The 11,847-nt window shown below is 38.3% G+C and overlaps 1 protein-coding gene across 1 annotated transcript in view; it reads right to left on the bottom strand.

Annotated features, from left to right (window-relative positions):
• Window positions 1-11,847, bottom strand: part of GPC6 (glypican 6) — a 1,304,538-nt gene that overhangs the window by 647,572 nt on the left and 645,119 nt on the right. Inside the window, exon 3 of the mRNA XM_019524944.1 lies at window positions 8,582-8,973. Within this exon, the coding sequence (XP_019380489.1) occupies window positions 8,582-8,973 (392 nt within the window). The remainder of the gene's footprint in view (window positions 1-8,581; window positions 8,974-11,847) is intronic.

The following is an 11,847-nucleotide window of genomic DNA, read 5'->3' as shown; positions in this document are numbered from 1 at the left end:
TTTTTTTAAAATTTATTTGGGGGGGGGGGGGGGTGGAATGCTAGTTGCTGAATTATACTCCTCTCATGTTTACATCTATAATCATATTCCTGAGTGCTCATAACGGTCCACCTCTGAGCTAATCTCAGCAGTGATTTAACTACTGGTATAAATTCTAAATTGGGTGCGAGGTGGGTGAAACCGATTTTATGCAGAGACAAACCACAAGGCTATATAAAATGCACTGAGTGGGCCTGATTCTTCTTATGTGTATCCCAGTATAAATCAGGAGTGATGCCAATGAATGAAAAAAAACTTACACAGTAAAACTAGGGATGGATATTTAAGGACTTTGTCACAGGTTACCTTAAAACCAACATAAAGGAACTGAAAATGACAATATTCACCCATTAAATGGTGTTTAACTGTCATAAGTGCCCTCTAAACATTTAAAGGATAAGCCACTCAAAAGGAGATTTTTCTAGGAAATATTTAACCTATGCCATTCCAGGGTATTGTTTGAATGGTCAGGAGAGTAAAAATGCTTTATTTTCAGTCCTTCAGCATCCCAAGATGCACAGCTCCCAGCTTCTCTACCCATTCCCACCGTCCAAAACTGTAGTGGTCTCCCCTGCCCCCACCTTCCTGCTGAGAGAAACTGTTCTGAGTGCCATGAGCTGGGAAAGCCTGCTTCTTCTGGCTTCATGGTCTCACTGCCAGAAGGCTCAATTTCAGTGAGACCAGAGACTCCAAGGGAGGCCACTGTGTGAGTTTCAGTGAGAGCAGAAATCCAGGATCCCTGCTGCATGGAGCCTCTGCCTCAATTTCAGCAATACCACAGAGCACCCAGGAAGCAGCTTCCCCAAGGTCCCCACTCTCCTGCCCTAGGGACAGAAGTTACACATAAACAATTTAAGTGATCAGGAACTGGTTAAAACCTGTAACAGAACACAAGTTCAGGGCACATAAATGGATTTCAAAATGGCTGAAACTGGTTTAAGATAAATCTGATTGTATGTAGTATCAGGCTTAACTCCTTTGGGTTAAACCAATTTATGGAATTTTCATTCCGTTCCGTTGACCAAAATACTTTCCAGGAAATGAAGAGATATAAGAGCTCTTGAGAAGTCAGAAGGACTTGTCCAAAAATTATGCTTAAAGTCTGCTTGGGCTCTTTTTTAGTTCTCAACTTTTCACCAAAAAAAGAACATTAGGATACTGGAGAATATTTTGTCAAAAGAAGGTGCAAATAGTTCATCATTATTTACCCACAAAGTAAGAAAACTGGAAGGATAGTGACATACATGCCATTGTTTACAACATGATTAGGAATAAACTGGAGGTTGTGGTGGGAAGCCATGGTTTGGAGCAGCAGAGGGTAGGTCCAAGTTACAAGCCATCAGAAGCCAGATGTCATCAACTGAGCACCAAGCTAAGGGAGTAACCAGGATCAGGGTTCAGGAAGCAAGCCATGGTCAAGCCAAAATTCAGACACTGAGACAGGGGGTTTTATCGGAATCAGTAGTCAAGAAGCAAGCTGAGATCAAATTGGAGTCTGTTGTCCAAGGGGCTGGGTACATGGTGAGGTGTGCCAGGGCAGGAACCAGGGAAGTAACAGAGCCAGGAACTACTCAAGGACTGAAGCCAGTACTTTCACAGCAGGGTTTAGGTGCTGTAGGAGCTCCTTAAATGCAGCCTCAGAAGCAATCAGGGACTCACCTGGCTTTGCTTAGTGGGCTGAGTGAGGCTGCCCTAGTTACACAGGCTGCAGTGCAGAAACCTTACAAGTTCAACCTTTTAATATCTTGTATTCATCTGGAACTTATCCAGGAGCTGTATTTTTCCATTTCCCAAAGGACAGGGAAAACAAAAACAAGAATGTGTTGACATTTGCATTTGCTGAAAACAGAATACTGTAATATTTGTAACAAAACAGAAGGTCCATTATGTTGGCAATTAAAGCCTGCCTTTTCTAGTAAATCAAACTTTTCCATATAGTTCTTATAAAATAAAAGCAACCAAAACAATTATTTCCAAAGTGCTGAATTGATGAGTAAATATATTTCTTCTGTTCTTATGAAAAAAAATATTCTCAGTGCCTAAAACAGCAGATTACAAACTTTTGCAGGAACAGAATTCATACAAATGGAACTTTATATCTGATCTGGGTTCTAATGAAGTCAGTAGAAATATCATTTTCAGTAAAAACAACTACTGTAACAGCCATAGCAGAAGCACTCACAATGCAGATCTGTCAGATTCTAACGAATCTGCAAATTCGGCTAAATACCTGTCATCAGCAATCTCAGATAGGACATGAGAAGAAGAAGAAGTGAAAACAACCAGGAACTATTATTATTAAGCAGCACTTACTCTAATACATTTTCAACGTGGTAATTTAAAAACAATTATAATACAAAAAAGCCATCAATCTTTGAAAAAGTCACCTAGAGTAGGAGTTGCTGCATATTTTCGTAAACTAAAAACTGCATCCTTTAGAAGGATGCAACCGTGCAGAATTAAACAAAAAATTCAAAGATATAAATCAAAATAAATGAAAATGGGAATACTTTGGTCAGAAATCGATTTTCCCCCTCTTTCTAACACTAGCAGGCACCTCTGATTACAAGATTTCACAAGGCATTACATGTAGAATTAAACTGAGAATAGGAGAAATATATTAAATAGTCACAAAACAAATTATTTCATTGTCTGTAAACATAAAAAATAAACTATTGTCATGTGTAGGGCACCTCTGAGTCTAAAAGCTAGCTATTTGGGGAGTTTACATTTAAAAGTAAAAGCTGAAATGGAAAAAGGTGGAATGAGCTCCTTCAGAGGATCACTAACTTTTCCTCAAATTTGCAGGGAACAAGACAATGCTTTTCTGGAAGAGACCTCCTTAGAAAAGTATCCCTGTGGCATCAGATAAAGCACACCACCAGAGCCTGACAGCATGACCCACTGGGGGTGTCTACACATGATGCTATGTTACTGTAGTGCATTGCTACAGTGACGTAATGTCACGTGTAGACATGCCCGGTGACTCATGCTATCAGATGTAGCATTGACAAGCACAAACCGTGATGCCACAACTACGTCACTGTAGCAATGCACTCCCTCGGCATAGTGTTTTCTACAGTGACATAGCAGCTAAAAATAAGCTTGCACAGCTGGCACAGCACAGTACGGGCTGTTACTGTGCCGTCATTTAGTACTTCCAAAAGGAATTACTAGATGACGGCGCAGTAACAATGGTGCTGTAGGGGCACATGTAAACATGTCTACCAATTCCCTTTTGCTGATGGGGCTAAAAGGACCTGAGAAAGTAAGATAAAGACCCTGAGAAAAAAGTTGCTACTAATTTCTTTAATAATACTTGATTTTGTATCATGTTTGAGATGGAGAACTTTGTTGTACGCTAGCAGCCCATGGCACCTAGAAGGATAGAGCAGTGCATGGGCAACTAGTGCCACCTTAGTCGGGGGGGGCATGTGCCCATTCAGCAACCAGTCAGTGACAAGGGGCAGGGGTCCCCATGCAGCCGATCTTTCTGACCAGGGGGTGGGGAGGACAGATCTTGTTGATTGGGTCCCCCTGTGGTCAATCTCACTGACCGGGAAGCGATGGTGATGCTCCCAGAAGTGGTGGCACTTCTGGAAGTGGCTTCAGCGCTTCATTTGGCACTCACACTCCCTGGCTGGCACTCTCAAGGGGAGCACCAGCACTCCAACCTGCCCCCCTCCCCACCCATCACCTAAGTGGGGAGCGCAGCCTGTCAGAGGGTGCACCAGCGCTCTCAGGGGGTGCACGTGTACCCCCGTGTACCCTTTACGCAACACCACTGGAGCAGTGGTTTTCAAACTATGTTCCATGAAACCATACAGTTCTGTGATAGGTCATTAGTAGTTTAGTAAAGATATTGGGCTAATAGCAGAGCCACTGGGAGGCCTGATTACCTGGCACCACTTCAGTCTTTATGATAGGGGTAGGGGTTCCATGCCAGAAGAAGTGATATGAAAGGATTCAATGACTTTAGGAGGTTTTAAAACCACTGGGATAGAGGATCTCCTATTAAAAAAGAACACTCAAAAGGAAAGAAAATAAATAAATAAAATCAGTCCTGCTTTTGATACTGCCTCAAAACTCTGCCTTTTCTCAGCCTATGTAAACAACGGAGAAACATTTTTATAGAGGCATCCCATCACTTTCTTTTCTCATTTCTTTCGGGTTAAACAGACGTGACTTTTCTATCACTGCATCTTGTGATGTTACAGTACAGTGAAAATGAAATCCATGCCCAAATGCAGATAACTTTCAAAATAACAACAAACATATATTTTTTTGTCTTTTCTTTTTAGTGGCAAAGATATGTGCTAACTTTGAGGAATGGTTGTTGGAAGTTCTGAGCAATATACAAAGAGAAACACTTGCTGTGTTCTACAGTTGCTACACCAACATAAAAACATGTAATTCTGATACTACCAGAAAAATCAAAAGTTAAAAAGAGCACAGTTTCCCTAGGGATTAATATTAATTTTGCAGTTTGTGGGTCATCAGATTTTTTTCTATATCTGTCCCACTAGCTTGCACAATGCAAAAGATAGTCATAATTGCATGGATAAACAAAATGATAACCCTCTCACTCTTTCCTTTTATGTGTCTTAATGCATCAAACCACAGTTTAATACTATACTCAGCCATTTTAGGAGCACAACCTATGTTTATGAAAAATATTAATTTCTTTCATCATTTAATATGGTCCACTGACATTCTGAAATGTGCCTAAAGAGCACACAATTATTCTTTAATATAAATTATTTATAATCAGTTTTAATTTCATGTTAGAATGGACTTTAAAAAGAACAGAACAAAAATGTCTAGAAATGGAAAGGCACTGCACTCTGCAATATACAGATTTATTCAAGCACTTTATTTCATTATTCTTATTTAATTATCATCACTGTCGCCCTGAAGTCAAATAACTTTATTAGAGGGGGAAAAACTCATGTTGCCCAGAGACAGAAAAATAATAGGAAAATATGTCCAGGACTTCCATTTCAAATATATATATATTTCTAAGTTCTGAAAGTATTTTCCTATTATTTTTCATTTGCTCATATATAGAGACATAATATATATAATATAAAATGCATGTATACACATTTATATGCATATATGTGCTTTTGTATGCAAGTATACAACCCATTGTTAAACATTACCATGGGTGCACACATATAGAAAATGGTTGTTTATGTCTGAAAGCTTGCAAAGAACAATTTTTCCAACTATTTATTTGGTCTAGTAAAAGATAATACATCTACCCAAAGAACCAAAGAACCAACATGGCTACAACCAACAACCTTAACGCATAAAGAAATGCACTTTTTATATCTATTTCACATACAACAAAAGTTGTAAAGTTAAGTACATGAGTTAGAATATGCAAGAATAAGAGTCACCAGTTCAGTCCCTTGTGTGTATGCATTATGATAAAATCTCTAATGAAATGATCATGTACCATATACTGTCAAGGTTCTTGAGTAAACGATATTGTTGTCTGCAGCACCCTGCTTCATTTGATGTGAAACAAAAGCAAGTAGTGAGGCAGGGAATTACAGAAGTTAAAATGAGGGACTTAATTTAGGTAGCTGAATGCTATCCTGGAATACGAATAGTAAGGCTAAAAAAAAAAGGTAAAGGTGTAGGCTACTCATTGTCACAAGCAGCAACAGTGTGTTGCAGATAAAAGTGGTCTACCAGTGTCAGAAAAGTCACATTGCCAATCTGGGTAAGTTGTGTGTGTACTAGGGATCCTGGTTTTCTCTGATTTAAAAAAATCCCCAATTTTCAGTTAAAAAACCTAATCCCAAATACACATTTTTCACTTAAATGAAATACTGCTACACATATATTTATATCGTAGTGGTGTTTCATTTTAATCATGGAAAAATGTGGATTTGGGGTTACTTCTTGAAACCAAAAATTGGGGATTTTTTTTTTAAATCAGAGAAAACCAGGATCCCTGATAGTCACCATATTGGATTCCAAGATGGCTGCTGCAAACTTACAGTTTCGTTCATTAGACCCCCAAAAGATCTGCAAAATTGCTACATCAAATCTCTTTTGTTTCAGATTACCTCAACCTGAAAACCTTGAATGGAGATTGTCGACAAGAGACCTTAAGCAAATGTTACAATGCAGCCGATAGCATCACTGAGTCCGGTGAAGCACAGGAGGTACGACTAGGAATTTACAAGATACATCATGCCTTGAAGGAGATTTGCAGTCAACAGTTAGTCAAAGTACATCTGCTGGAACTGAGTGAATAAATGAGGCACTCATTCAATGTAGGACAGTTACCATACTGACCACCTGTTATGGCAGTATTCTTGACTAGTTATCACATTGTGTTGATCCTGTGCTGCAAGATTTCAAAAGCCTCAACTGACACAGTCCTTTATATGCAAAGCACTTCCTGCCTTGGTCAACTGATGAATGAACTTGTATTCTGTTATTAATGGTCCAATCTATGCAGATTAGAGAAAGCTGTGGAGATTGAATTGATTGCACCTCTGGCTTTTTAACTGTCTGTATGTACACCTAAGGTTATGAACAGGGGCCCTGGTTTTCTCTGATAACCCCCCCCCCAAATATTGAATTAAAAAAAGTAACCCAAAAGTCAGCATTTTTTCGTGATTAAAATGAAACACCACAAGATAGAGATAGAGAAAATCCATATTTTTCTATGATTAAAATAAAGCATCACTAATATATACATTTCTATATCTATATATTAGTGGTGTTACATCTTAATCATAGGAAAAATACAGATTTTGGGTTACTTTTTAAAATCCAAAAATTGGGGATTATTTTTTTTTTAATCAGAGAACACCAGGATCCCTGGTTATAAGTAAACAACATAATTTTTAGCCACTTTAAAAGGAGAGGGAAAGCTACCCGAAAGCTACCAGAATCACCTACATTGAAATGGTTACATTTACATACTCCTTAGTGATGCAAGTGAGCTAAATTTCTGTAACTTTAATTCTAAACAGTGTTAAAGTTGCAATGGTTTTGCTATATGATTGAATTGTGACAGCAGCATGGAGATATAACACTGAGAGCTTATATTGGTACTGGTGGATGTTGATACAGTTGTTACATCTGCATGTAGTTTATATCTACAGATGCGTAATCTATGACTCTTCCCTCACACCTAGCCTCTGAGAAGTCATAGACAAATCATTTTTTGCTGATTAAGCTCCCTAGGACCCTAGAATGTTTTTACTTCTCATTCCTAAAACTGCAACTACCTTTCCCCCCACTCTGCTTAGATCACTATTTCAAAAAGGTTCAGTCTTCCAATAGTTAGAAATCTTCTTCAAACTTCCAATCTAAATTTATCCATAGCCAGTTTGTAGCTATTTGATTTTCTGTCAACATTGCTTTTAGTCTAAAAAGCTCTTCCCTTTCTTTAGCATGGGTGTTTAAGAATTTCACGCTGGAAAGCAACCACCTAGAAGTTGTGGCAACACTAAGAGCTAAATCCTATTTCCCTTTATGCACCTAAATGGCACGTATAACAATTTGCAACTGCAATTTTGGGCACTTGCTGACAGTTTCCAATTACCTCTGTTGACTCATGGCCTCACGGCAAGCAGCTAGCTGTTCAATGGAAGAGTGCTCAACTATGTTCTTCCCATGTACAGAAGGCCAGGTTAGGCCCAAATACAGAATATAGTTAGGATTGAGACACACTACAAACTGACCAGGCCAATGAACAACTGACTCCTTCAGCTAGGTTACAACTATAACTAAGTAAGTTGTTTTAGTTCTATTCCAAGTACCATGTAAAAACATCTATTCAAGCAAATCTCTGGCGCCTGACTACAAGTGTAGGGGTTATCTGACTAAGCAAGAGATTTTATTTTTGTGTATATCTTTCATTATGTGATTTTATGCAAGTCCCTCAGAAGCTATGATCATAAATATGTGCATAAATAAATAATTAATATAAATACATGACATTCAAACTATCCTCTGGGATAGATCAAGCTCCATAGACATCATTGATGGACTGTTTCCTTGTCAGAATATAACCAGTCTACCTTGACAGAGTATTACAGAAGATGCCAATGTTCCACCAAAAATCTGTCACCCACTTGCAGTCCTGATGAAGACTGTCACTCTCTCAATTCTCAGAGGGTTGCACTGCCCTAACAAAGAGCTGCATTACATGTGTCTGTCCTGCTTAAACGCCTGATCAGAATTGTCACATATTGCAGACTTACTGGCTTTTGTACTACTAATGATAACTGCTACCATTCTACAGCACTGATAGATATTGACACTATATGGTCAATATCAATAAAGCAACGGGCAACTTCTTCCAGTAGTACCACCATCGTAATATACTCCAAAGAAGGAAAAAGATGACAGTTACCTCCACCAAAAAAATTTACTTAGGAGTAACCAAGGCACAGATGAAGTACACAAATACAAGCCCAACCAATCAACCAAACAACAGCAACAACTGAGCATATTGTCCAGTAGAACAACTACAAACAAATCCAAAACGAAAAGCCTCATTTTTGCTTACCTTTGATACTCTGTTTGCAACCTCTCTGCCTACGGTCAAGCCCTGAACAAAGGTCCGTGCAGCAATGAAAGCTCTAGTCACTTGAACCTTTAGTTTCCTGGGTACGTCTCCAAATGGCTTCAGCTGGTCTGTGTATTTGCTCACACACTCAAGGTAGTCCTCAGTGAAATGGTACTGAGGGTTTATGAGCTGGAACATCCGCTCCAATAACCGAGCCCAGAAGTCATTCAGCATCTCCTCCAAGTTGACATTGCCTCCTGTATAGTATCGTTTCAGTTCTGTAAAGAGATCCTGGAACACTTCGGAATTCTGCATGTATAACATCCCATATGTCCGTACAAACATATCATTTAAGGATCTTTCTGCATTCTCCAGAAGCTCTCGGAAAAATTCTGCCAAGAAAATAAAGAAATACATGTGGAAAAAAATTAATAAGGTGCCAATGGCATGCCTGTCGCCTGCATTAAACTGTTACCTTCATCAAAATACATTCAAATAAATTTGTTAGCACTGCATTTTTAGAAGTAGAATTCAATTATTTGAATTGGAAATAGCTTCACTTAAAAATAAAGAAAAATAGGCAGTATGTTTGATTCCCCATGGAGGCAAAATGACTTAAAATCTGTAAGTTTAACTGTTAAATATTAAATATGCATTACAGAGAGTTTTAATGACAACTCTTCTATCCCTTAGTCCATTATTATTTAAATACACCATTCTTATTACTTACAAAACTCTCATTAACTTACCTCCCAAATCTTGTGTATTAAATGTAATGCCATTAACATAATATGAATGACACTACACAGGGATAGCTAAGTAATACCATATTTTATGCTACTTAAGTTCTTACAATAATACAGTGGTCAGATACCACAGACACAAGTACGTTTCTTATATTTTCTTTACCTTCTACAAAATTCTTTAAGACCTTTTTGGGACTAGTCCTGCAAGCTATCCAATACGTAGAACTCCCATTTAAATAGTACTACAACTTGAGTTAGTCACAAAATATATTAGCAGTGTCAATAATTTAATGTTATTCTGGAGCACTGTGCTGGCATTTGGCCCTGGAACTCTACTAGCTGTGTTTTTCAAGCACCCTGCTGACTGCTGCTTTTTGCAAGCTACAATTTCTGACACACTATGCCAACAGTTGGCTTATTTATACAGCCTTTCTTTTTGGGAGGATATCAGAGTTTACTATTCCTGTGTTTATTATTTGTTCATGCCTGAGCCATAACCAGTTTTAAAGTTTTAGATTCCAGATTTTGTGCTTATTGGAAAATGGACCAACAGAATTTCACGTCACTAAGAGCAATCTCTGGAATCTCTCTCACACATGAAGTTAGGAAGGTAAAGGAAGGAAACCAAGGGAATTCAGTTTCTTTGTCAGTGCTTTTGCACTTAACATCACCAGCTGAGTATTTATTATACCTTAAGCTAATCAGTTGAGTTTTCCCTTAAAATTTATTTTATGGAATTCAGTGCAGCTCCATTTATATCTGATATGAACCCATCCACCATCCTTTGCATTTATTATTTAGCATTGTCACCTCAACCTCACTACCTCAGGAAGAAGACATTTTATGTTGTACTGAGAGAAAGGAAGTTTTCTCCTGTGCCATACCACTGCCAGACTCAAGTGGAACAGCAAATAATAACTCAGAAATGGGCATGTGTTTGTCACCAGTAAGCAGTTACAGGACAGTTACTAAGATACTGTATTCTAAATATGTGGACATAACAGACACTTATGTATGAGGCTAACTGTTAGGAAATGCTGCCTTTTTAAAAATGAGAGTCCCCTTGAAGAACAGGGTCTTTTGCGGCTGCACAGGCATTACCATCATGAGGTCATGACTTGAATTAAGCATACAGAAAAAAAAGATGCTGCACTGAATTTGAGAGGCCACTTAACTGTGAACAATGGAAAGAACAGGGTATTAAACACACCCATGAGACAGATTACACTTAACCCAAAGTCAGAGCCTTTCCTTTTCTGTAGAACTGTGCAGAAGTCAAGCATAATTCTTGCCTTTGTGCTCTTGACCAGTTGGGTCTATTCCCAAAGGCATTGGATCTGAATCATATTCAGGCTTCCAGTACCACCACAAACATACTGGAGGCTGTCATTTAGATATCCCACAGGCATACTGCAACTACTGATCATGAAACTAGATATTAATAGGATGAATTCGGTACTGAAGATTTCGGTTCAGAAATATGATTTACTTCAACTCAGATTCTGCATATAGGAAGATGGATGGACAATATTCTTTCTTAGTGGTCTGGGATATATCTACTGAGGAATGAATCTGGCTCATTACACCCTACCTATCCAGGAAAAATTGTACAGAATGTTTGACCGGTAATTTTAATACATAGTGTTCTATATGATTTATTACCGATGTACTTTTATTGAATTGCCTCCAGTAGGACTCTCCCATTTGTATGATAATGAAAACAATCAGTGGAGCAAGTAAGACTTTATACAAAATATAGCATGTTTGTTAAACCAAATAATTAGTTAGAAAGGAAGATAGGTTTTCATAAAAGCATCAAACTGTCAATATGTCTAAACTAATATTACAGCTAGAAGAAAGACTAGAGCTTCCCAGATGAGATAACTTCTATTTTGAAAAGGGTTTTGGATTTCAAGAATTTTATTTCAACATAAAAAAAATACACATTTTGGTTTAAAAAGACTTTACATGGAATTCAATTCTATTAGGCAACCAGGTGGATTTAGGTACTTAAGCATAATTCTATTCCACACTTCTCGAGTCCCTGAGAACCAGTTAATGCAAAACATGGGTGGATCTTTCTCCTCCTAACTTCTTTTCTGCGACGTGTGTGCGTGTGTGTGCATGTGTATGTGTATACACACACACACACAATTATAAAATTGTATGCGTTTATATAAGTGTGTATAAATACGTACATACGTACACACACACACATATATAATTATGTATAATTATATAATATACTTATTAGGGGTGTGTGAAGTGGGCCCTATTTGATTTGGATTTGGCCTGAATCAGGGACAGTGATTCAATTCGTTGATTCAGATCACTGTCCCTGATTCGATGCAGCCAAGTTCGAATTTGAAGATTCGATGCTGATTCGGTGAATCAGCAATTCGGACAGAGACACAGCTTTAAAACTTTTTTCTACATACCTTGAGGTACCAGCACGGTTTGTGAATGATGCAGTGCTGGGACAGATGGAGCATCCCTCAGGAGTGGGGGCGGGGGGGGGGG

This window comes from Gavialis gangeticus, unplaced genomic scaffold (genome assembly GCF_001723915.1).
Source record: "Gavialis gangeticus isolate Ggan-Ray unplaced genomic scaffold, GavGan_comp1, whole genome shotgun sequence".
Lineage (NCBI taxonomy): Eukaryota > Metazoa > Chordata > Crocodylia > Gavialidae > Gavialis > Gavialis gangeticus.
The sequence above is the reverse complement of the archived record's forward strand: the minus strand, read 5'-3'. Positions and strand labels throughout refer to the sequence as shown.